The following is a 25,026-nucleotide window of genomic DNA, read 5'->3' on the forward strand; positions in this document are numbered from 1 at the left end:
GCAGACCAGAATAGACTATAATTTATATTTTCTCAAGATGAGACTAAGCGGATGGGGAAAAAAAAAAAAAGAATCTGGGAATATACCTATCTGAGGATATTCCAGTGTGCCTATCAGTCAGCTGTCATTTCGTTTGCTATCTGAATGAAAGCAGACAACTAATTGTCTAAAGCATGGCGGGCAGGAAAACTTCTTCAATAAAGCTACCCTATAACATGCTTACAATGATATCGTTACCGTGGTCTATTCTAAGGCATATCTCAACTCTGCAGAATAAGGTAGGGCTGCTGCCGCTGAAAAGAAGAGAGGGAAATAATCTCTAACAAAAGGTGAAAAACAAAATCTGTCATGGACTTCCAAGGCTGACCATTGTTAGAGCTACCAAAATGGGCCCAACTAGGGAACCAAGAACACGGAATGAACAGAGTCAAATAATATCTTCTTGAGTAGAGTCAAATAATATCTACTAAAATGTTCTGTGCTTGGTGAGAAAGGAAAAAGAAAAGAAAAGTGAAAAAAAACACGGCTATGAAAGTAGTGTATAAACTACCCCCCTCAATTCTTCTGATATGTATCACTCAGCGTTGTACTGCATTTCTCAAAGGACAGTGGAGAGAAGTAACCACCAATTTTCTCTTTCTGTCATTTGAGTTGGAATAGGAAATTTGGAAGAACTCTTGTTAATTTTACCAGGTAACATAAAAACCAGTTGCAATGTATGGCTGTGAAAGTTGGACCATAAGGAAGGCTGAGCGCCAAAGAATTGAGGCCTTTGAACTATGGTGCTGGAGAAGACTCCTGCGAGTCCCTTGGACCGCAAGGTGATCACACCGGTCAGTCCTAGAGGAGATCAACCCTGACTGCCCTTTAGAAGGCCAGATCCTGAAGATGAAACTCAAATACTGTACTTTGGCCACCTAATGAGAAGGAAAGACTCACTGGAGAAGAAACTAATGCTGGGAACGATGGAGGGCAAAAGAAGAATGCGACGACAAGAAAACGAGGTGGCTGGATGGAGTCACTGAAGCAGTCGGCGTGAGCTTAAATGGACTCCAGAGGATGGTAGAGGACAGGAAGGCCTGGAGGAACATTGTCCATAGGGTCACAATGGGTCGGACACAACTTCGCAGCTAACAACAACAACAAAAACATAGAAAACAAAGTCCAATCACCTCCATCCCACTCCTGCCACAGATTGTCCGTGAGTGTGACCAATGCCATTTCACTCCCATATCTGGACCTCAAATGTATTATGAAATCATCACAGAAATGGGCATGGATTTCATTACTTGTCTAATGCCAAGATGCAAGTGATGTCATGGTGGCTTGTATGGGATATCTAGGGTGGAACAACTCAGTCTTCTTCCAAAGATACAAGCCATACTGAAGGGAAATGCCTATCATAGGATCACTTCTGGATTCTCCTTACCTTGCCAGTTTACGTCTCCATTTCTAGATAAATGTTTCTCAACCCCACCAACGTAAAGATATGTGGACGTCAACCCCAGAATTCCTCCAAACAATATTCTAGGAGTTGATGCCTACACATCTTAAAGGAGCTGAGGTTGAGGAACACTGTTCCACACCAACTGGGTACAAATACCAGAACATTACATCCATCATCGTTATTTTTTAATAAGGCATCTGTGAGATATAAAATTGATAGGTGATAGGTCTCACTTTGCTGGGTTCACACACATTTGCACATGGCATCTATCAACAATAGATTATAAAGCCTGGTGGGGGATAGAATATATGTATATTAAAGTTAGGGAAATAGTTTCACTCTGCCTGACTTGTACCTCTTAAACAAATGTACATATCAATTTAGAATATCCTACAACTAATTACGGATGCATCTATTTTTTTCCTGAGAGATCACTAAAATATTCAATCTGTAATAGGGAATCATTTTTGAATGCTTATCTAGTTCTACTAATCTATCAAAAGCATGTCTTGGCATGCAAGCTACTAAACTATTTAGGATCTAGCAATTCTGAAAGCATTATCTGATTATTAATTGTAAACAAGACAACCTGTGTGACCGCTTGGCTCATCTTTTCAGATATATGTAGGCCCTTGCTAGATTCTGCGATGCTTTCAACAATGGAGAACCTATAGCGTACTGAAGAAATTTTAAAAAATTCAGGGAGATATTCAGAGAAGTATGTGCCTTGAAAGTAACCCATGTCAGGTGCAAGGAATCAGGAACCCGGGTTGTTCAAATGAATACAAATTTATTCCATGCTATCCCTAAACAAGAATCTGAACTACTAACAGTCAAGGCAAATTGGTTTTGGCAAATTAGATAAGAAACCAATAGAATTCAAGAGGGCTTCGATCTCTTGTGGGCACGAAGGGACTCCGAACTGATGACGTGCTTAACCCAGGGGTGAAATGCTCCCAATTTGGACCAGATCGCCTGATCCGGTAGCGATGGCGGCGGGTGGTTTGGAGAACTGGTAGCAAAAATCCCTGCCCCCCCATGCCCAGCTGAGCCGCGCAAACATCAGAGGCTGTTTTTTTTTTACTTTTAAAAGCATTTTTTCTACAACCTCTTCAGCCCAAAAATTGCTTTTAAAAGTAAAAAAAAAAAAAAAAAAGCATCTGATCATTGCGCGGCTCAGCTGGGATGTCAGAGGCTTTTAAAAGCATTTTTTCTACAACTTCTTCGGCCGAAGAGGTTGTAGAAAAAAAAATGCCTTTAAAAGCCTCTGGCGATCCCAGCTGAGTTGTCTGATCGTCAGAGGCTTCTAAAAGCATTCTTTTCTGCAAATTTTTTGTAGAAAAAATGCTTTTAAAAGTTAAAAAAAAAAGTTGGCTATGCCCACTGAGTCACATTACATCCCCCCTCCCCCCAAGCCAGGCCCACAGAACCGGTAGTAACAAATGTTAGATTTCACCCCCGGCTTAACCTCTCCCTCGGGCTCATCCTGGTCGTTTCCGACAGCCCATGCTGAACTACATAGCACAGTCAAACATCAATAAACAGGAAATGTTTATTTTATAACATTTGCCAAATTTCAAATCCACTGGAGTCATGGGTCCTGGCTTTTGGACGCAATTTGTAAGTTAGTCTATTTGAGGTACTTTGGTTCAAAAAACGTTGCCTGATGATGCACCATTTTACCCAGTTAAAGGTCATGACAAGAGTTCTAATAGCATATAGATACCATACTTTTGGGAGTATAAAATGCACCCCCCACCAACAGAGGGTGAAAATTTGGGTGTGTCTTATACATTGAATGTAGCCAAAAACGCGAAGCACGGAGGAGGCGATGGTCTATGGCAATCCCTTCAGCCTGGAACAGCTGATTGGGGGTATTCCGGGAGGCCGATCCACCGCCAATCAGCTGCTCGTGCTGAATCAGGCTTCAATAATGTGCTGAAGCTGACCTTGCTATTTGCTGCATGGACTGTCAGAGTTTGCAGCAGCAAGCAAAACACAAGAAGGAGTTTCAGTTTCAGTTTTAGTTTCAGAGATCAACACAGCATGCAGCTTTAGAACAATTGACCTAAGCGACGCCCAGGCTCCTTGCTGTCTCCTTCCTTGCTGCTCACACAACAAATACTGTTTTAGTTTCCAAACAGTCTCACATACTGACAGGATGCTAGCCAGATGAATACCCTGGATGCTGGTAGGCAGAGGCAGAATTTTTTATTTTCCTCTCCCAAAACTAAGGTGCATTTTATACTCCGGAGCATCTTATACTCCAAAAAATACGATAAGTACAGAGATGATATATATTGGAATATAAAGAAGGAATATATACTCTGGAGCATCAATCAACAACACAGATACAGTTAGCAGCTCCTACTACTCGGAGACATTTATCTTAAATACCCCTTCCCATCATCATAATGAACAATAAAACCAAAAACACAAATCTCACCAAGTGAATATGTTTATTCTTTTTAGAGATCTCAAATTTTGCTTTCAGTTCTTTCCATTTATTTCAGCTTTGGGCAAATTTTTATGAGTGACTTTAAGGGTATTACATCATTGTCAAATTCAGAACAAGTCGAAACAATTTAAGTTTCTGTCCACATCAGGGCCCATCAACACCCATACATTCTCACACCATGTGAATGGGGAAGGGAAGCTTTTAACTCCACCAGCAATTAGATATCTTTTCAAAAGGAGCCAATTTTATTTTCTTTCAATGCCAATCAGGGAGGAAGAATATGAAAAAAAAAAAAAAAATCCGGAAAGATTTAATGGTAAAACAGGGAGACCATGGTAATACTGACAATTAAAGTCTCCCCCAGGAGGTTAATTAAACATGGTAAGAGCCAAACATTTCAGAAACTACTTTGCAAATGTCATAAAAGAAAGCCTAGTCCTTCAGACAATTTAGGGCTAAACTGTTAACAGTTTTGTTGTTTGGGACAAAGGTGTTGAATGTTTTAAGCAGGTCTGCCTGGGCAGAGGGAAGAGATAACATTAACCTGGGCCTCCATCAGGGGTGGGCTGCTGGAGGTTTGCAGGGGTTCGGGAGAACCTCTAGCTAAGATTCTATGCAGTTTGGAGAACCCCCAAATCCCACTCCTGACTGGCCCTGCCCACCCTGCCCTGCCCCTCCCAGGAGTCCCCACACGACCCATTTTGGATGCAGGTAACTGCAGGGTGTCCGTGGGGGCTCAGGGAGGGTGAAAAACGGGCCTATCGGAAGTTCGGGAAGGCCGGAAACCGACCCATTTCTAGCCTTCAGAGGGTCTCTGGAACCTGGGGAGCTGTTTTTGCCCTCCCGGAGGCTCGAGAAAAGCCTCTGGAGCCTGGGGAGGGCAACACCTCCCCCCCCCACCGTGGTGCAGGAGGCCAACTAGGTCATGCCCACTATGGCCACGCCCACCCAGCAACTGGGCAGAGCAGCTCTTGCTAATATTTTTGAAGGCCACCCCTAGCCTCCATATTTGTATCTATGCATCAGTCCATCTTTTGATTTCTAGTCTCAAAAGACCTGAAGCAATATCAGGAAAGAGAAGACAGGTTGGATTGTAAAGCTGGGCAACTATGCCGTTTTGAAATTCTTCAGCCAATTTGTGGAAAAAAGAAATGAGATAAACGGTGTCCTTAATGTCATGGGCTGAAGATACAATTCGCCAAAAATTGTTGAAGAACACTGTCAGCACTTCAACCTGCATTTACTCTAGTGCTGACATAAGAAGGAGAAGAGGGGCCAGCTGGCAAGAGGATGCTTGACACTTCACCTACTTATTTTCATTGAAGATAATATCCCCTAAGAGATGAGAGGGGGGGGGCATTCCTGGGAGCTTAGGTAGTAGATATGGGGAGAGTGATTTGGAAGAAGGCCAATGAGACGCAGAGATTTGGGGAACAGAAAGGGAGGGTTTGGGGTCAGGAAGCCAGAGCTGGCTACGCCATGATCGGGGCCAGATTGTCGTGCTTAATAAAATGAAAGATTTCTTCAAAGACTATCTGTTTGGAAATGCAATTTATTTTATTTGAAGACGATATCGAAACCTGACAGACACCCTATTGAAAAAGCCCAAGGAGATCTATTCTCAAATGACTTCCACCCTTGGGATTTAACTCAGGAAAAGTGCAAAGAGTTGGAAAGACAGGATGTTAATTTGCTCACCCTATCATTAAATAATATCCGCTCTGCGGATGCGTGGAAGGCTCTGCGCATGCGCGGAGGTGGCATATGTGCTGACATTTGTAAACCGGTAGCGAAGGTAAGTGAATACCACCTCTGCCCACCTCTCTTTTTCTCTCTCCCTCTCCCACCCTCTCTCCAGGTAGAATGAAAGAGGACTCAGAATACCAAGCTGAGGTTAAACCATAAAGCAGGGCTGTCAAACTCGCGTCGTCATGGCATCCTCACATGATGTATCAGGACTTCCCCCCACTTTGATAAACTGGGCGTGGTGAGCACACGACACATCCAACCCATGGGCCGTGAGTTTGACAGCTCTGCCATAAAGCAACTCAATGAACAGATCCTAATCTGTATCTAGCTCTATTTGATAGCCATTTTCTACTCTGTTTCCTTGAAAATTATTATTATTATTAGTTCAATTTATATGCTGCCTTTCTCCGGAGACTCAGGGCGACTATATAAGACCCAACTGGAAAATAAGCCCTAGTATGATTTTTCAGGATGCTCGTAATATAAGCCCTACACCAAAAATAAGTCCCGGTTAAGATCGTCAGTAGACGGAGGCGTTTAATACTGTATTTCCCCCAAAATCTTCGAGACCGCCTGCTGCTACCGATGACCTCCCACCGACCTGTGCGCTCCCACAGAGAGGGCCTCCTCAGGGTGCCATCAGCCAAACAATGTAGGCTGGTGACCCCCAGGGGGAGGGCCTTCTCTGTGGGGGCACCTACCCTCTGGAATCAGCTGCCCCCAAAGATAAGGAGAATCCAAGACCTCGGTGCCTTCCGCCATGCCCTTAAAACTCTCTTTTTTCAGCAAGCCGGGCTGGCTTAATATATTTTTAAAATATTTTTAATTGGTTTGCTATTTTAAATTGGGGCCAAATTAATATATATCTTTTTAATTGTTTTTAATGTTTGTATTGTATGTTTTTTATCTGGCTGTACACCGCCCTGAGTCCTTCGGGAGAAGGTGCGGTATATAAATTCGAAATAAAATAAAATAAAATAAATAAATAAAAATAAGACCTAGCCGGAAAATAAGCCATAATGCGTCTTTTGGAGCAAAAATTAATATAAGACCCGGTCTTATTTCGGGAAAACAAAATAATCCTTTATCTGATTTGGAACACTTAATTGCCTGGCTGAAGCAAGACTGAGGTGAAATACAATCTCCACCCATGATGGCAAAAGAACAATGGAAAAAAATAGAGATTTCCCATGATGCTAGTTTCTCCTAAGAATATGAAGGAACAATAGGATCTTCTGAAGTGTGGTATAGTTCTGAGCTTCCACTTTTGCTCAGAAGTCCTCACCTGAAATACACAAGTATGCTTAGGGAATTGAAGAAGGATATTGAACAGAAGAAAGAAAAGGCAACTGGACATTTGTTTTTCCTTGAGGATGTTTCGCTTCTCATCCAAGAATCTTCTTCAGTTCTGACTGAATGGTGGAGGATGGAAGGATTTATATTTCTTGCAGCCATCTGGTCACTGGACTATAACAGGGGTCTGCAACCTTAAACACTCAAAGAGCCATTTCGTTTCCCACAGAAAAGAAAACACCGGGAGCCACAAAGTAAAAACTTTGATAAACCAGTTTGTATGTATTTTATTCATCGCTCTCAGCACCATTTTCCTGTGCTTTACGCTCTGCTGGTTGGTTAACACAACAATATCCTTAACAAAACCCTTCCTGTGCCTGACTATTTCTTGAGCGGCCACAAAACTAGCATATGTAGTTGAATTAAATGTTCTGTTTTCTTCTTAAACTTTTCTTTTCTTGGATTTATCCATGGCTGGCCTACCGGTGGTTGAAAAGCTCAATAAATCACATGCCGGGGGGTGTCGCACATTGGCAGTTGTGACACATATTTTGAGTGACAGGGAGCCGCACCAGAGGGGTGAAAGAGCCACATGCGGCTCCAGAGCCACAGGTTGCTGACCCCTGGACTAGAAGATGCTAGGAATACAAATCCTTCCATCCTCCACCATTCCATCAGAATTGAAGAAGCTTCCTGGATGAGAAGCGAAACGTCTTCAAGGAAAAACAAAGTCCAATTGCCTTTTGAAAAAGCACCTTTGGGACAACCATGACCTGGATGACTGAGAATCTCCATAGATGAACGGCTCATTTGTGCAAAATCTATGAGCAAGTTTGTCCTTTCACCATCTAAATCTTACCTCAAGAAAGTGTTCTGCCTGCTGTTCACGATCTAGCTTTCTTGAAGTTGTGGTTATGAGCCCTGTAAGGGAAAAAAAAAACACAGAAATATTTTCAGTAAATGTGAGGCCTAACATAGAGCATATCTATCTCAAATGGCAAATGTTTCTGCTTCATCTGACTGTGATTATTCTCACAGGTTGGGCTGTGCGCAATTCATTGGAACTGTAATAAAAATCACATGATATAGGCTAAATTTGTTTTATCAATTATTTATTTATCTATTGATTTCAATACTGCCCATCTTACTGTAAGTGACTCTGGGAGGCTTATGATGAAAACATCACGTAACTGTATAAACAAGAATGAAGTCAAAAACAGAACGAAAAGACAGGGGTAACAGCATTCAAATGTAAAAAGTTGAAAAAGGTGAAGAGGACACTTTCACAATACCAACCATCTGCAGGGCTAACAGAATTAACAGAGTTGGAAGGGACTTTGGAGGTCTTCTAGTCCAACCCCCTGCTCAAGCAGGAGACCCTATACCAGTGATGGCTAACCTTTCTGCCATCGTGTGCCAAAAGCGGGGGAGTGCAGGGGGGGTCGCACTCACATGTGCCCACACCCATAATTCAGTGCACCCCGCTCCCCCCCCACAGGCACGCGTGACACCCCTGCACTCCCCCCGCTTTTGGCACGCGATGGCACAGTGGGCCCAGTAGGCCCGTTTTTTCGCCCTCCCCAGGCTCCAGAGGCTTACTTGGAGCCTGGGGAGGGTGAAAATAGCCTTCGCCATCCCCCCGGAGGCCCTCCAGTGGCCGGAAATGGCCTGTTTGCCGACTTCCGGTGGGACTGGAAGGCCCATTCTTTGCTCTCCCCAGCCTCCAGAGCCTTTCTAGGAGCCTGGGGAGGGCAAAAATGCCCCCCCGGAGGCCCTCCAGAGGCCGGAAATAGCCTTCCAGTGGACCCGGAAGGCCCGAAAATTAGCTGAGCTAGGGCAACACTCGCGTGCCCACTGATATGGCTCTGAGTGCCACCTGTGGCACGCGTGCCATAGGTTCGCCATCACAGCCCCATACCATTTCAGATAAACAGCTATCCAATATCTTCTTAAAAACCTCCAGTGATGGAGCACCCATACCTTCAGAAGGCAATTCATTCCATTGTTCTAACTGTCAGGAAATTTCTCCTTATTTCTAGGTTGGATCTCTCTTTGATAAGCTTCTATCTGTTACTTCTTCTCCTGCCCTCAGGTGCTTTGAAGAATAAGTTGAACCCCTCTACTTTGTGGCAGCCCCTCAAATATGCTTGCTCATATTTAAGTGATCGATCAAATAAACCATCTTTATATTCCTTCCTTTTACTTCTGAAAAAACATCATCTTTAAATTCCTTAAAATACTGTTGTAGGATTTACTTTCTCTTCAATTCTTCTGTCTTATCGCATAGGCCTCTTTTTTTTCTAAATCTAATAAAAATACATTATCCAGGCCATTCTTTTGGTTTGTCATGTGTATTTCCCCTTAATTTTTAAAACTCCAGCTGGTTTCTTTCGTATATCTAGCAAAGAATCCTTATCTGGGTAATTCTCTTGGCCTACCCTGTGTATTTTCACTTTAAATGCCTTCTCTGTCTCGTAATCCGCACTTCTTTTAATCCAGTATTTTTGATTTTGCTATTTATGCACCAAGCACAAATTGGTTTCACAAAGCCCACACAAGGGTAGAGCTGCCGAGATCTTGCTGTCAACCATGTAGCTAATCCCTGAGAAATAGAGCGTGAATTGGTGATCCAAAATCTAGAATGAAATTCTATGCACAGTTAAATTGGAATAAGCTCCATTGATCAGAATTACTTACGAAAGGGCAGGCGTACAATTGCGCCATCCTGCAATAAATCTCTACAAAAGCAATTTGTTGCCTAAATAGTCGGTAGCATCTCCAGAAACTGCTGATGAAGAATGACTGGGCTTCAACAATACAGCAGAATGGAGGAGTGGTGCATTTGTAATAACCCAGAGGGCTACACACATCACTGATTTGAATCAGAAGCCAATTTCTCCTGCCCACAACATCTAGAAGCTGTAGTTCTGAAAGAGGAAACACTTGGAATTGTAATAAAGAAATTGTGGGTATGCTCTCCGAAATGCAACTCCCAGGATATTTAGGAAGAAGCCATGAGCATTATAGTGATATAAAACCTATAAAAAAAACTCCTAGCGCAGATAGGGCTGTTTGCCATACAAGTCACAACCTGTCGTTGTTGGGAGTGTGGATGAGCGTTCACTTGTCTGTCTTGATTTGGATGTGGTCTACTCCCGTTGACATTTTAAGCACCTCTTGAGAGTTGAAAAAGAGCATAAATTATCTTATTTACAAATTTTGCTATGCACAACCACCAACAACTGAACTGCCAGCGAAGGCTAAAGATATATTTTGTTCTTCCCCAAAGAATAGTAAAAAACGAAACAACACCAGCTCTTTATTTTTCTAATGCAGCCAAGTGCCTTGTGTTGAATACATTAAGATAGGCTATATATCAAACATCACTACATAATTGCCTATCCCAGATGCACCATATGCAGCAGAAAAGCTTAGTTATGTCAGAGTTATAATGAGCTGGAGATGTAACGATGGCTAACCGTAAATGAAAAAGCCATTCTATCTTGGATTATGGTGGATAATACAAGACCAATGGAGAATGAAGGGTTAGGAGGTAAGGATCTGAGATATACAGGTGCTCGATCATGGGTGACATCTGGATATATGGGGAGTAGAGTTTGTGGCATGACTGAACAAAGCAGGAATTCTTTTGTATTCACCATTCTTTTGTAGAATGATGAGGTTGGGCTTCCCTACTATGGCATTTCTTCATGGAGAGAAGAGAACATCTGTCAACCTAGAGACTACCGACTGTACAGCTAGTCCAGGGGTCAGCAACTTGCGGCTCCGGAGCCACATGCGGCTCTTTGGGCCTCTGCTGTGGCTCCCTGTCAGGTGATCCCACCATTGGCTGGTCCTGCCTCTCGCCCTCCCCTCCCAGTCACTCCTCGCCTGGCCTGAAAAGATAAGGGCGACAGCAGGGGATGGAGAAGTGGCCAGGGCAGAGACAGAGATACAGATACAGAGAGGAGAGAGGGGAGAGAGAGATATGTCAAAAGGATTGTGTGGTTCCCAGTGTTTTTTAACAACTACTTCTCTGCCCTAATGACTGGCTGGGTAGGTGTGGCTGGGTGTGTGTGTGTGTGTGTCATGTGACTGGTTGAAGTGAGTGACATCGAGTTGGCCACGCCCATCCAGGTTTTGTGGCTCCCTGTGTTTTCTTTTCTGTGGGAAACGGTCCAAATGACTCTTTGAGTATTTAAGGTTACAGACCCCTGAGCTAGTCCTACAATAGTCCTTAAAGTCACGACTATAATTGAGACCACGATTTCCATCGCTAAGCAAGGGGGTTGATAAGTGAGTTGTGCCCGATTTGACAACTTTTAGTTACAGTTGTAGTTACAGTCAATTATGAGCCGCAGTGGCACAATGGTTAGAGTGCAGTACTGCAGGCTAGTTCTGCTAACTGCCAGCTGCCTGAAATTTGACAGTTCAAATCTCACCAGGCTCAAGGTTGGCTCAGCCTTCCATCCTTCCCAGGTCAGTAAAATGAGGAGCCAGATTGTTGGGGGCAATAGGCTGACTCTGTAAACCGCTTAGAGAGGGCTGTAAAAGCACTGTGAAGCGGTATATAAGTCTAAGTGCTATTGCTACAGTTGTTAAGCAAATCATGCAATTGTTAAGCAAATCTGTCTTCCCCCATCAACTTTGCTCGTTGTCAATTAGCTGGGAAGGTTGCAAAATGATCCCACGGTTGATAATACATGCCAGTTGTTACGTAAGTGCCTGAATTTTGATCACGTGACCATAGGAATGCAAGTCGTAAGTGTGAAGAGCAGTTATAAGTTGCTTTTTTTCAGTGCTGCTATAACTTCAAAAGGTCGCTAAATGAATGGTTGTAAGTTGAGGACTACCTGTAAACATCTTTCAGTCCAACCTACCTTTGCAATCTTCAGAATTTACTGGAGACTGGGCCACTGCAATTATGTAATAAAATGACAATGTAGGACAGTGAGGTTATCGGCTTTTAGAATTGTTATCAATAACTTCCCCTTCTCCCCAAAATATGCAACAGGCCGCAATTCAGTTTGCCTTTAGGAAAACTGTGAAGATCTGACTTTCCCTCCTGGCATTTCCTAGAGGTGGAAATCTCTTTTTGGTTCTTTTTAGTACACTGCATAGACACTGCATAGACATTTATATTCTGCATTTCATAATTACATTCGGAGCTTGTTTTACTGTTATGTGGGTTTCTTCAGTTTATTGTTTGCTTGGGGTTTCTTTTTTTTATGTTACTGTTTGCTACCAAGAGTCACATTGTTTGAATTGGGCAGCTTTATGAAAGAAAGAAAAGAAAAGAAAAGAAAGAAAGAAAAAAGAAGAAAGAAGGGAGGGAGGGAGGGAGGGAGGGAGGGAGGGAAGGAAGGAAGGAAGGAAGGAAGGAAGGAAGGAAGGAAGGAAGGAAGGAAGGAAGGAAGGAAGGAAGGAAGGAAGGTTGGTTTAATGATTACTTCGCCAGATTATTGTGTCCTATGTCATCCTGTTTCAACTGCCCTTATTCTCCATTAAAGTTTTGTCAAACGCAAATAACTAAGATCAGGAGTGAATTTAAAGCACCCAAAAATTATTACATGGTACCTATACAAAATAATCTGGTCTATAATAGTCAAGTCAAATTGGTGACAGGTAAAGGGTCAACAGAATTCACGGGGGCGGGGGCGGGGGCAGGGGCAGGGGCCTGGACTTGGGTTTCTTGTGGCTGCACAGCAATTCCAAACTGATGACATGTTTAACTCCACCCTTAGGTTCAGCCTACTCATCTCCTACAAGTACCCAGAAAGCTGAGGACCAATTGATTCTGGTGACATCCACAACAAGCCTTAAATACCAAAACTGGATGGAAGTTGATCGTCTCCACAACACAAAGGTTCAAATATTTTTTTAGAGTAGGGTAATGATGTGCAAATATCCCAGTCACCCAGCCATTAATGTAGAATCTCATAGCACACCAACACGTGTGCTTGTATGAAAATATTGATGTTGCAGACGGGAGTTTCAAATTCACAGAAAATGACATATCAAAGGACTTCAATCAGAATTTCCTGAATCTCAGCTCAGTATTGTTGCCACTATAAAGGTAAAGGTGAAGGTTCCCCTCGCACATGTGTGCTAGTCGTTCCTGACTCTAGGGGGTGATGCTTATCTCCATTTCAAAGCTGAAGAGCCAGCGCTGTCCAAAGACGTCTCCGTGGTAATGGGGCTGGCATGACTAAACACCAAAGGCGCACGGAACGCTGTTACCTTCTCACGAAATATGATCCCTATTTTTCTACTTGCATTTTTTACGTGCTTTCCAACTGCTAGGTTGGTAGAAGCTGGGACAAGTAACGGGAGCTCACCCCATTACGCAGCACTAGGGATTCGAACCGCTGAATTGCCGACCTTTCTATCGACAAGCTCAGCGTCTTAGCCACTGAGCCACCATGTCCCTTCAGTTGAAACAGGATGCCCCTATAATACAATATAAGTATGGTCCAGCCGACTTCAGTTTAACAGACTTTGCAGACAACAGGCAAAATTTTCATTAGGATTTTAACGTATTTAATGGACTGGTGTCACTGTGGAAAGATTTTCCTATTAAATCAATAGATTATCCTTTAAAAGGAGGTTTCCTGCAAATGATGCCGCTTATCTCGATTATATAATTATGCAATGACATAAATTAATGTAAATGAGATGAATATGGATTTAACAGTCACTTGGAAGTAACAGACATCATTTCCTCTTAAAATCCAGGTCTATACAAGTTCTCATGATGTATTTACTACTATAATTTTATGTCAACGGTGTCAAACAACTCTCCTAAAGATTTATCATGACAAAATTTAAAGCAGACATGACACAACTTCTTGTTTTCCAGTCTTCTAAAACAGACCACTGAGATTTTATGTTATTACCTTATTCTGAGAATTAGTTACATGTTAACACCCCTGGCAACTTCTGCATTGAATATTCATAGTATATTTTTACCGACAAAGAAAAAGGCTGTTCAGAAAAACAGGATGGGAATTATCTCTGAATATATTTATGCTGAAGGCTATTTTGTGCTTCATTTGGGGACAAATCTCAAATCTGTTGAGAATCACACCAATGTCACTCCACCAATTTAATGTTGGTGCCTCCACTGGGACCGGCTAGGAATGGATTTCCTCAAATTCTTTCATGTGCCAAAAATCTGTGATCTGAAAAGGTCAAAATTATTGGAAAACCCTAGGAAGAATAGTAAGGCTGTTGGCAGTGAAACACCCCCTCTCCCCCTCAAATTTGCACCCTATTAAATAAAAGAGAATAACATTAAAAAAAAAAAAGACTACATGCCTTTTGTTGATTTGAAGGGCAAGTTTTGACTGGTTACCAAAATAATCCAAATACAGTTCCCAGGGAGAGAAATCCATTTCAAAGATCTTTAGCAGCTGAAGCAATGTTTAACAAATTGAGGTTTGGGGTAAACACGACAATAAAGCCAAATGGAATTATTATAAATTACTAAAAATTGTAGGATCCCACAACCACACAAAGTTGGAAGACTCCAATCTCTGCTCTGGCACAGGAGGACAATTTAAAGCACTCCTGCCAGATGGCCATCCGGCATCTGTTTGAACACATCCAGAAAACAGGAGCTTACTATTCTCCTTACTAATTGGTAATCTTTTTGGTAAGCTTGAGATAGAGCAGATGTTTACAATTAGGGCTCTGTGGAATTCCCAAATGGTGAGCTTGGTGGATAATAATACAGAGCGGTAGCTAGCCTACTATTCTGGGGTTTGCTTCGTCGTCGTCATCCCAATGAAGGCATCCCCATGAGCCCAAAGACATGTCCCACTTGCAAAAGGAACTAAGAATGAAAAGGTAAGCTTAGTGCAATCTTAAATCTTAGCCCAGCCCAGGTGCCTTTCAATGGCTTCCAAGTTGATTTAAAAAAAAAAAAAAAATTCATGTCATACATTGTGACTTATATGCATTTTTGAAAAGATGCTTAGATCAAGCTTTTCTCCCTTCCCACTCCCCCCTCCTTGTTTTTGCCTTTTTAAAGATCTTTTTCTCTAAAACCTCCTGTGTTTCCTCTAATAGGAACTGTCACACGGGCTTTGAATTTCATGACTGACAAAAATTTGCTGACAGCTTCAAGTTGCGTGGGAACTCCCTGAATATTTGCATTGAACCACGATGCAAGTAAGCTCTCCGTGTCTCTAATTTGTATTTCGAAGCATTCTGGCCTGAGGAGAAACTCTTTAAAAACGGCTTTGAATCTCTCCTTGAGCAGAATGTCTTAATAGCATCACTTGTGCGTTGTGAAGTGTGGGCTGAGAGTACTTTTGTATTAAGCTCATATTAAGAAGATAATGTATTACTGCATGGCAAAGGATGAATGAACCCGAGGTCTGAAGACTTCCTTCCATAGATTTGACTTGCCCTAAAATAGAAAACATGTGAAAATCTCTCTTCAATTTTCATTTCTAGGAAAAATGGGAATTGAGATGAGGTACACAGCTGGGGAAAAGGCAATGTGCATCCTCTCACGGGACAAAGGCCTAAATCTGATTTATAGAGAGTCCTCTGCAAACTTCTTGCAGGACAGGTTCTCCTAAATAACTGTAATTTGGGTCCCCGCTTTTGGGTGGAATGGCGCCGCAGTAATCTGAGAAGGCCACCTTACAGCTGTCCCGTAGCTAAGGCGCCGGCGGCGTTGCCAGCAAAGCTGGGCTAGCCAGCACGGACTTAAATGCCTTAGTGGTGGAATAATAGGCTAAATAGGCCAAAAAACGAAGAAACACTGAGTCCAATGAGGCCAGGAAAGGATTGGGATCTGCAATCTCCAAATATTTCTCTTCTCAGGCCGACTGAGTTGAAACTGGGCCTGAGAGAAGAAGGCAAGGGGCGGGCTGAAAAACTATGACTCAGTCTCTAGGCAGATCCGACTGTGGCAACCCATTCCTGGCCTATTCCGCAGCTACACTGGAGATCAGGTAAAGAAGAGAGACTGAAATTTTCTGTGCACTATAATTGTGCTGTTTTCTATATATGGAGCAGATGTAGGTTTTTCACATAATTTAACCACCGCTTTGCCGCACACCGGAAATGTGAGAGAGCATGTGCGCACGCTCGCTTTGCTTGCCTTCTGAGCATGCACATGGCCTTCTGTTCTGGAGAATTAGAGCTTTCAGCATCCATACTTGGTGAATTTCAATAGGAACAAGAACATGCTAGGTAAATAGTCATGGACTGCAATATTAGCCTACTTTATATGAAAGAAGGAACTTCCTTAACTAAAGTCTGAGATTCACTGCATGGCAGGCTCCCAAAACCAAGACAGACACATGAGATTCTCTAAGCATTTTTCTTTATTCTTCCACACCTATAGATAGAAATCTTGCCAAATGAAAGCAAATCACTTGAACCACAGACTCAGGGAACCATAGACTCAGTTACTCAGGGAACTATTACGGAGGAACTGTCTTCACCAGTGGTGAAATTCAAATGTTTTACTATCTGTTCTGTGGGCGTGGCTTGGTGGGCATGGTGTAGGTTGGTGGGTGTGACTTGGTGGCCGTGGCAGAGGAAGAATACTGCAAAATGTCCATTCCCACCCCACTCCAGGGGAAGGATACTGCAAAATCCCCATTCCCTCCCCACTCTGGGATCAGCCAGAAGTGGGGAGGGAACTACTCAAAATTTCTGCTACCAGTTCTCTGAACTACTCAAAATTTCCGCTACCAGTTCTCCAAAACCTGTCAGAACCTGCTGGATTTCACCTCTGGTCTTCACCCTCTTTCTCTCACACTATCTAACTCTGGTGTCTCTTGATCCTCTGAAATGCACTTCATCCCTCCTGGGAATTAGAATAGAATAGAATAACATAACAGAGTTGGAAGAGACTTTGGAGGCCTTCTAGTCCAATTCCCTGTTTAGGCAGGAAACCCTACATCACTTCAGACAAATGGTTATCCAACATCTTCTTAAAAACTTCCAATGTTGGAACATTCACAACTTCTGGAGGCAAGTTGTTCCACCAATTAATTGTTCTAACTGTCAGAAAATTTCTCCTTAGTTCTAAGTTGCTTCTCTTCTTGATTAGTTTCCATCCACTGCTTCTTGTCCTGCCTTCAGTGCTTTGGAGATTAGCTTGACTCCCTCTTCTTTGTGGCAACCCCTGAGATATTGGAACACTGTTATCATGTCTCCCCTTCTTTTCATTAAACTAGACATACCCAGTTCCTGCAACCGTTCTTCATATGTTTTAGCCTCCAGTCCCTTATTAAGACAGCATTCTATCACATTGCAAAGTTACTTGGCCCATTAAAGTGGTTTGCGAATAAGAGGAATTTAGCTGACTTTGGCTTATTTCAAAAGCCTAAGCAAGTTTCGGTCGGGTTAATACTGACCATCAGGGAATAGCAGAACTATCTATACCAGTGATGGCTAACCTTTTTGCCGTCACGTGCCAAAAGTGGGGGGAGCGCGGGGAGGTTGCCCACGTGCGTGGCCACACCCGTAATTCAATGCGCCCCGCGCATGTGCGCACACCTCCCCCCCACTTTTAACACGTGATGGCCCGGTGGGCCCGGTAGGCCCGTTTTTCATCCTCCCCAGGCTCCAGAGGCTTTCTAGGGGCCTGGGGAGGGCGAAAACGGCCTTCCCCACCCACCCCGGAGGCCCTCCGGAGGCGGGAAACAGCCCATTTCCCAACTTCCGGTGGGACCAGAATGCCCAAAAATCAGCTGGCCAGCGCACACATATGCGTTGGAGCTGAACTACGACAATGCTCATGTGCCCAGTGATATGGGTTCGTGTGCCACCTGTGTCATAGGTTCGCCATCACGGATCTATACACTACACTGGGAAGTCAAACCAACATCCTGAAGGATAATATCAAACCACCCAGTGTGGCTATCATAATGACGAGATTATGTCAAATGTATGAGAAAAAACTCCCTTGACATAACTAAGACTCGATTTGAAGTCATCATCACGATCATGATATCATCACCACCGTATTAATATTGGAGATTTATATTGTGCCTCAGGGTGCTTTAAATTATATTATTAATACACATGAGGAATGGAGAAAATTCATTTGGTTTGCATTTTAATGCAAATGTAGCTAATTTCACACATTTCAAGCCAATTAATGAACTGAAACTCAGTTATATTTCAAATGTTGTCACTTCTCTGAATTTTGCAGATTAATTCATTAAGTCAGAAAAACAGTTACAGATATTAAGGAGAAAATAGACGCAAATCGTATTGAGAAAAATCGCCTGCAAAAGCGTAGTCCTTTGGCAAAGTTCAGAATAAAAATATGAATTCAAAATACATACAAAAATTAGTACAAACTTTTTTTAAAAAAAAACAACAACCCATCAAATTAACTATGGAATGAAAATGAACCAGTTCAAAGTCTAAAAAAAAGGAACAAATTATATAAACCAGAGTTGCTTACCTCTAACATGTTTTTATTGATGTTGCTTTTTGAGCTGTCCAGAGTTATGGCATATTAAGATGGTGTTGGTGGGGGTTATACACACTGATGGGATTCAGCCAGTTTGGGCTGGTTCAGGCGAACCGGTAGTTAAATTGCTGGCTGGCCCCGCCCCTCCCAGGAGTCCCCACATGCCCCATTTTGGCTCCCAGGTAAATACAGGGAGGCCACCTAGGCCCAAAATGGGGTGTGGGCGGGTGGTGCCCCCCCCGTGGTCCATTTTCACTCCCAGGAGGCTTCAGGGAGGCCTCCTAGGCCCAAAATGGGCGCAGGGAGGCGGCACATCCCCCCGTGGCCCGTTTTTGCTCCCAGGGGATGCAGGAGGCCGAGTGCTGCCTGTCACATCCCCTGGCCACGCCCACCAAGCCATGCCCACAGAACTGGTAGTAAAAAAAAACGAATCCCACCACTGGTTATACATTTCCTAAGATAAATATTTAGTCTTTTGGGGTTATATAGACATTTAGGGTGGAGTTCCCCAACCTTTCTGGGTTTGTGGACTAGTGGGAGGGGGGGGAGAGAGGATGGTTCTGTGTGAATGGCAAGCAAACGGATGCAGCTCCATTTGTACGAGCGGCGAGCATGTGCACCCGTCACTCGTGCAAATGGAACACCTGAGCTCACTTGCTGCTTCTGCAGCCCAGCCCTGCAGCTCACTTGCTGCTTCTGAATGGCTCATGGCCCAGTAGTGGGCTGTGTCCCAGGAGTTGGGAACCCCTGGTCTAGGGGACAAGAAAGCTAAGTTCTAAATGATTGACTAACGGGATTTTGATCTCCCGGCTGATGTAATTTCAGAAGATCTGGGATATAAGAGTATTGCGATACCAAGCTTCAGTTTAGAATAGAATTAGAATATAATACTTTATTGGTTATTAACTCAACATTAAGAAATCTAAGATCATGGCATCCGGCCCTCTCAATTCCTGGCAAATAGATGGGGAAGAAATGGAGGTAGTGACAGATTTTATTTTCCTGGGCTCCAAGATCACCGCAGATGGGGACTGCAGCCAAGAAATTAAAAGATGGTTGCTCCTGGGGAGGAAAGCTATGGCAAATCTAGACACATATTAAAAAACAGAGATATCATCCTGCCAACAAAAGTGAGTATAGTCAAGGCTATGGTGTTCCCAGTTGCAATGTATGGCTGTGAAAGTTGGACCATAAGGAAGGCTGAGTGCCAAAGAATTGAGGTCTTTGAACTATGGTGCTGGAGAAGACTCCTGCGAGTCCCTTGGACTGCAAGACCATCAAACCAGTCAGTCCTAGAGGAGATCAACCTTGACTGCTCTTGAGAAAGCCACATCCTGAAGATGAAACTCAAATACTTTGGCCACCTAATGAGAAGGAAGGACTCACTAGAGAAGAGCCTAATGCTGGGAATGATTGAGGGCAAAAGAAGAAGGGGATGGTAGAGAACGAGGTAGACGGATGGAGTCACTGAAGCAGTTGGCATGAGCTTAAATGGACTCCAGAGGATGGTAGAAGACAGGAAAGCCTGGAGGAACGTTGTCCATCGGGTCGCGATGGGTCGGACACAACTTTGCAACTAACAACAACAACAACTTTATTGGTTAAGTATGATTGGATACACAAGTCTCTGGTGCATAAACTCTCAAGTGTACATACAAATTGCAATAATGTAATCCGAATAATGATACCAGTAGGAAAGAGGAGGTAGTAAAAAGGATGAGAAGGATAAGTGAACTATCCCAAAATAAATTCAATCCGTAAGTGAACAATCTCAAAATAGAGACGCTCTAACTGGTATGAATGGGACTGCTAGCATGAATGAGGACAACTGAATAATGGGTTGTTCCCTTTTTCTAATGATATTAAAAAGAGGTTGTTTAAAAAAAAAAAAACCTACGCATTTGAAAATAAATGAAACCCAGATGGATATGCAACAAAATTTGGGTCCTTTTTTGTCTGCCACTTCAGAGAAAATTTGGTGTCTCCTAAACAGCTAATTGTTAATATGAAGCCTCCTCACAGTTTTAAACAACTGTGTCACTCTCTCATTTTCCACGAAAATTATGGCATTCTAGTCTGCTTGCAATTAGCATATAATTAGTACTTCCAGCAATTGCTATAAATACCTATCTAACTACTGGCTAGCTTGGTATCCAGCGCGCACAATCATGATATAATTTTTCGTCACTTTTTTTACCCAATGTATCAGTGCCATGGGAAACTGAGTAAAGCTTGGGAAACTGATCAGAGTAATTTATGCCAATTGGTTTGGGCTTTAGCAGAAATCAAAGAGATATATGATGTCTACAAAGTGGGTTTGCCACTCAGGGTGTGACAAACTTTCATCACAGCTAAGGACTGAACTCTTCAATTTTCTCCCCAAACCATTAATATTTGTAATGATCAAACATAGAGCTAAGGAGAAATTTCCTGACAGTTAGAACTATCAATCAGAGGAACGACTTGACTCCAGAAGTTGTGGATTCTCCATCACTGGAGATTTTTAAGAGGAGATTGGACAACTATTTGTCTGAAATGGTATAGGGCAGAGGTGGGTTTCAGCAGGTTCTGACCAGTTCTGGAGAACCGGTAGCGGAAATTTTAAGTAGTTCGGAGAACCGGTAGTAAAAATTCTTACTGGCCCCACCACCATCAATTCTCTGCCTCCCAAGTCTCAGCTGATTGGGAGGAAATGGGGATTTTGCAGTAACCTTTCCCTGGATTGGGGAGGGAATGGAGATTTTACAGTATCCTTCCTCTGGAGCGGGGTGGGAATGGAGATTTTACAGTATCCTTCCTCTTCCACACACCCCAAGTCACGCCCACCAAGCCATGTCACGCCCACCAAGAGCCTGTAGTAAAAAATTTTGAAACCCACCACTGGTATAGGGTTTCCTGCTCGAGCACGGGATTGGACTAGAAGACCTCCAAGGTCCCCTCCAACTCTGTTATTCTCAATTAACAAACATAAGCATTATGTTTATATAAAGATTAGGAAATTTAAAAAGGAAGTGAGGTCTCTTTTTAAAAAATGCAGATTTGCACCAATGTCAGTATGGTAGTACATTACTCTTTACTTGATAAACTTGGGGGGGGGGGGGGGGAGAGGGAAACAAGGAAGGAAGCGAAAGGGAGAAAAAAATTCCTCCATCCCTAATTTACAACATCTGCAGTTGCTGCTTAAGAATCCAAAAACTTTGTTTGCCAGTTTTTCAATAGAATATTTTACACAAAAGTTACAGCTGGCAAAATCAAAGCAACCATCTCCCCTTCTTCTGTAAATGAAGAACCTCATTTTCTAGTCATGTCAAGCTTCCACGTTAGCTTTTTCCAAACTAGTGCTTCCACAGATTTCAGGACTATAAATTCAAAACAAGGTGGATAAAAATCAATGATTTTTTTAAAAAAATAAAAAAAAATCAGATTTTTTTTATTTAAATCAGATTTTTTTTTATTTTTATCGAATTTATTTTAATAAAAAACTTTTGGGGTAAAACTCTATCGTAAGATAGTTTTCTATTTAAGATACATAAATAATTTAGTTTATTCAGCATGAAATGGAGCTTAGTTATGTAGCAGGAGGCTGTATATTCTGCAACACTGGAACTATCGGTGAGTCAACAGTGGGTCAAGGGAATAGCAGAGATGACAGTTGCTCTTTAAAAATTATGATTTAAATCGAGTTGATTTAAATCAAGCCTTTTTACTAGTGATTTAAATCATGATTTAAATTGTGATTTAAATCAACTCGATTTAAGTCAAATCCACCCTGATTCAAAAATTTCAAAACAACATGAAAATTCATCTGGAAGACTTTGTGTTGCAAAGGTTCCAAGTTAGATTTTAGGGTTTTTTTTTTTAATCCTGTCTTTCTTATTTTGATAAATAACTCAAGGTGGTGAACCTACCGAATACAGTAGAACCTCTGGTCACGAACACTTCTGACCACGACCAAATTGGGTTCCGACCAAAAAATTTGCAAACTTTTTGAATCTGGCCACGAAAACATACTCGGGTGGCGATCAAACATGGCCGCGGTTGATTTCCCCTTCTGCGCCATTTTTTTTGTAAGCACCAAACAACAGCAAGCTAGTGTGGCCGCTTCATTAATTTTGGTTAGGTTTGGGTCACGACCAAATCGGGTTGCGACCAAAGTTATGGAACAAATTATGGTCGTGACTAGAGGTTCTACTGTACTCTTCTCCTCTCCTATTTTCCCCACAACAATATTCCTATGAGGTGAATTGGGCTGAAAAAGAAGGACTGGCCCAAAGTCACCTAGCTAGTTTTCATGCCTAAGGCAGGACTAAAATTCAGTCTCCTAGTGATTGGTCTAAAGACATCCAGCTAGCTTTCATGCCTAAAGTGGAACTAGAACTCATAGTCTCCTTGTGACTGGCCCAAAATTACTTAGCCAGCTTTCCTGCTTAAAGCGGGACCAGAACTCACAGCCTCCTGGTGTTTGGCCCAAAATCACCCAGCTGTTCTGCCCCAGCTATGGACCCCAAAGAACGCAGCACACACAAAGTCTGTACAAACCTTAGTTTACAAAATTAAATCAGTATTTTTCAAACAAAGACTGTTAATTAATTTTTTTAACAGCCTACAAGAATCCAAAGAATAAATAATTGTAATCTTATTATGGTTGGCAGAAAGCCCAGAAGCAATTTGCAGAGAACTAAGATCAAGACGCGAAGGAGAGTGAATGAAGTTGTTCCCTGCAAATTGCCTCAGTCATCATCCTTCCTTATATAGGCTAAGGGAGTGGCCAATTAGCCCCAAGCTTTACTCTCGAGGAGACCTCCTCCTGAGGAGCCACTCCTGCCTTTTGGCAGCTCTGCGTGCCCATGCATCGAGAAGAGGCTCCTCCTCTTCTTCCTCTTCACTTATGGGAGCTTCTGGAGGTTCTGAAGGCCCTGGCTGAATCCCCGCCCCTGGCACCACATCTTCTCCAGCCTCCTCATTGTCCGACTTGAATGCCAGCTACACAGGCTGCTGGTGCAGCACCACATCAGCCTCCTTGCTGTCGGAATCAGCTACTAGCCGCACAGGCCGCTGAAGGGCCACAACACCAGCTGACTTTCATGCCTAATGTGGGACTAAAATTTAGTCTCCTGCAGGGGTGGGTTTCAAAACCCGTTGCTACCTGTTTGCTTGTGGGTATGTGCATACGGAGCCTCCCGCCGCCACTGCCACCGCTACTGGTTCGCCCAATCTGGGGTGAACTGGTAGCAACTCACCACTGGTCTCCTGGTTTCTAGCTTGGAGCTTAGCCACTAGACCAAATTGGGTCACGTTTGTCCAACTAATTAGGGAAAGAATCCAAAAGTAAGCACCATTGTCTCAACTTTTGATAACTTCCCACGGTATGAATTTATCAACAGCATTGCTGAATTGTTTTCTGGGATGACTGTACTTGTCCTGCAAGCACTGGGTGCTATATACTTGTTCTTATATAGATGGAAACATGACATACCATCCTGCAAAAATGATACTTGGTAAGATCCGTTACATCAATCGCTTCTACATTTTACAATTATGTGCAACAATTTTGCAGCCATAGGCAACGTGATGCACCTCTAGAGAAAATAAATACATGAAAATATATACACAAAAAATGCTTATAGACAGCTGATATCAAATCATTTTAGATTGTTGACAGTTGTATTTTAGTCTTCTGAACTACTTCGGGGAACACAGTTTTTCACGCTGGGTTTGTTGAAGGAGAGATAAAATTCCCAGAATAGACAACTCCAGTCATATTTAAGCCTGTTTAGGTCAACTATTATTATTTAGAAAAGACTTAGATATCTTCAACACAATCACACGTCAGTCTAGTCAATGATGTCACAGATCACTGGGCAAATGGAAGGCCCTTCAAAGGGAGAAGAAAGTATTGTGTGTGGCATCATAAAGCGTGAATTACTATATATTGACAGTCACACCTGAGATCTCTGGACTGTGGGATCTTTGATCTCTGTGATCCCATGAGATCCCCCACAGGAACCCCCTCTGAGATCCCCCGGTGGGATCTCCCAACTGTTGGAATCTCTGGACAAAAGTAGGAAAAATGTTTCAATTCTTTCCCTGTATCTTCAAGATCACATTGTTGAAATTTACAAAGAGCCTAATTAGAACACATTTTTTTTCAATTTTTTTTAAAAAAGGGAATAAAGCAGATGTGTAATTCTTCAAATAGGTTTAACAGGCCTGATTTACTGAAAACAATAATCCACATCCCTCTGTCCCAGTCACAAAACCCTTCACTTAAGGCCACATTATAATTCACACTTGCCATCCATCACTTTCACTGGAATGAAAAACCACAATGCGTACCAAGTTTGCATATTTAGTGAACCATGATCAGAAGAGGATTAAACCTATTCCTGAAGAGGCCTGTCAGCTGAGCAATCTTGCAAACAAAGCCACATCAGATTTTCAATAAAAGTCCTCTCTTATCGTGTCCTTTTTATAACTTCCAATAATTCCTAAACTAAGCTGGGCTAGGCACTATTCTTCTCCACTCGATCCCAAAGTAAGAATGGCTTCCATTAATATTTCATTATTCCTTTCATTAGAGCACGGTATGAGGTAGTAGTACTTAGTTCAAGTGTTATTTTTTTTCTTATG

General features: G+C 42.6%; 1 protein-coding gene across 1 annotated transcript in view; it reads right to left on the reverse strand.

Annotated features, from left to right (window-relative positions):
- FAT3 (FAT atypical cadherin 3) overlaps positions 1-25,026 on the reverse strand; it is a 466,547-nt gene that overhangs the window by 218,946 nt on the left and 222,575 nt on the right. Inside the window, exon 3 of the mRNA XM_070943674.1 lies at positions 7,807-7,868. Coding sequence (XP_070799775.1) covers positions 7,807-7,868 — 62 coding nt within the window. The remainder of the gene's footprint in view (positions 1-7,806; positions 7,869-25,026) is intronic.

Source organism: Pituophis catenifer, unplaced genomic scaffold (assembly GCF_029215685.1).
Source record: "Pituophis catenifer annectens isolate HBS135680 unplaced genomic scaffold, rPitCat1.0.hap2 SCAF_4, whole genome shotgun sequence".
Lineage (NCBI taxonomy): Eukaryota > Metazoa > Chordata > Lepidosauria > Squamata > Colubridae > Pituophis > Pituophis catenifer.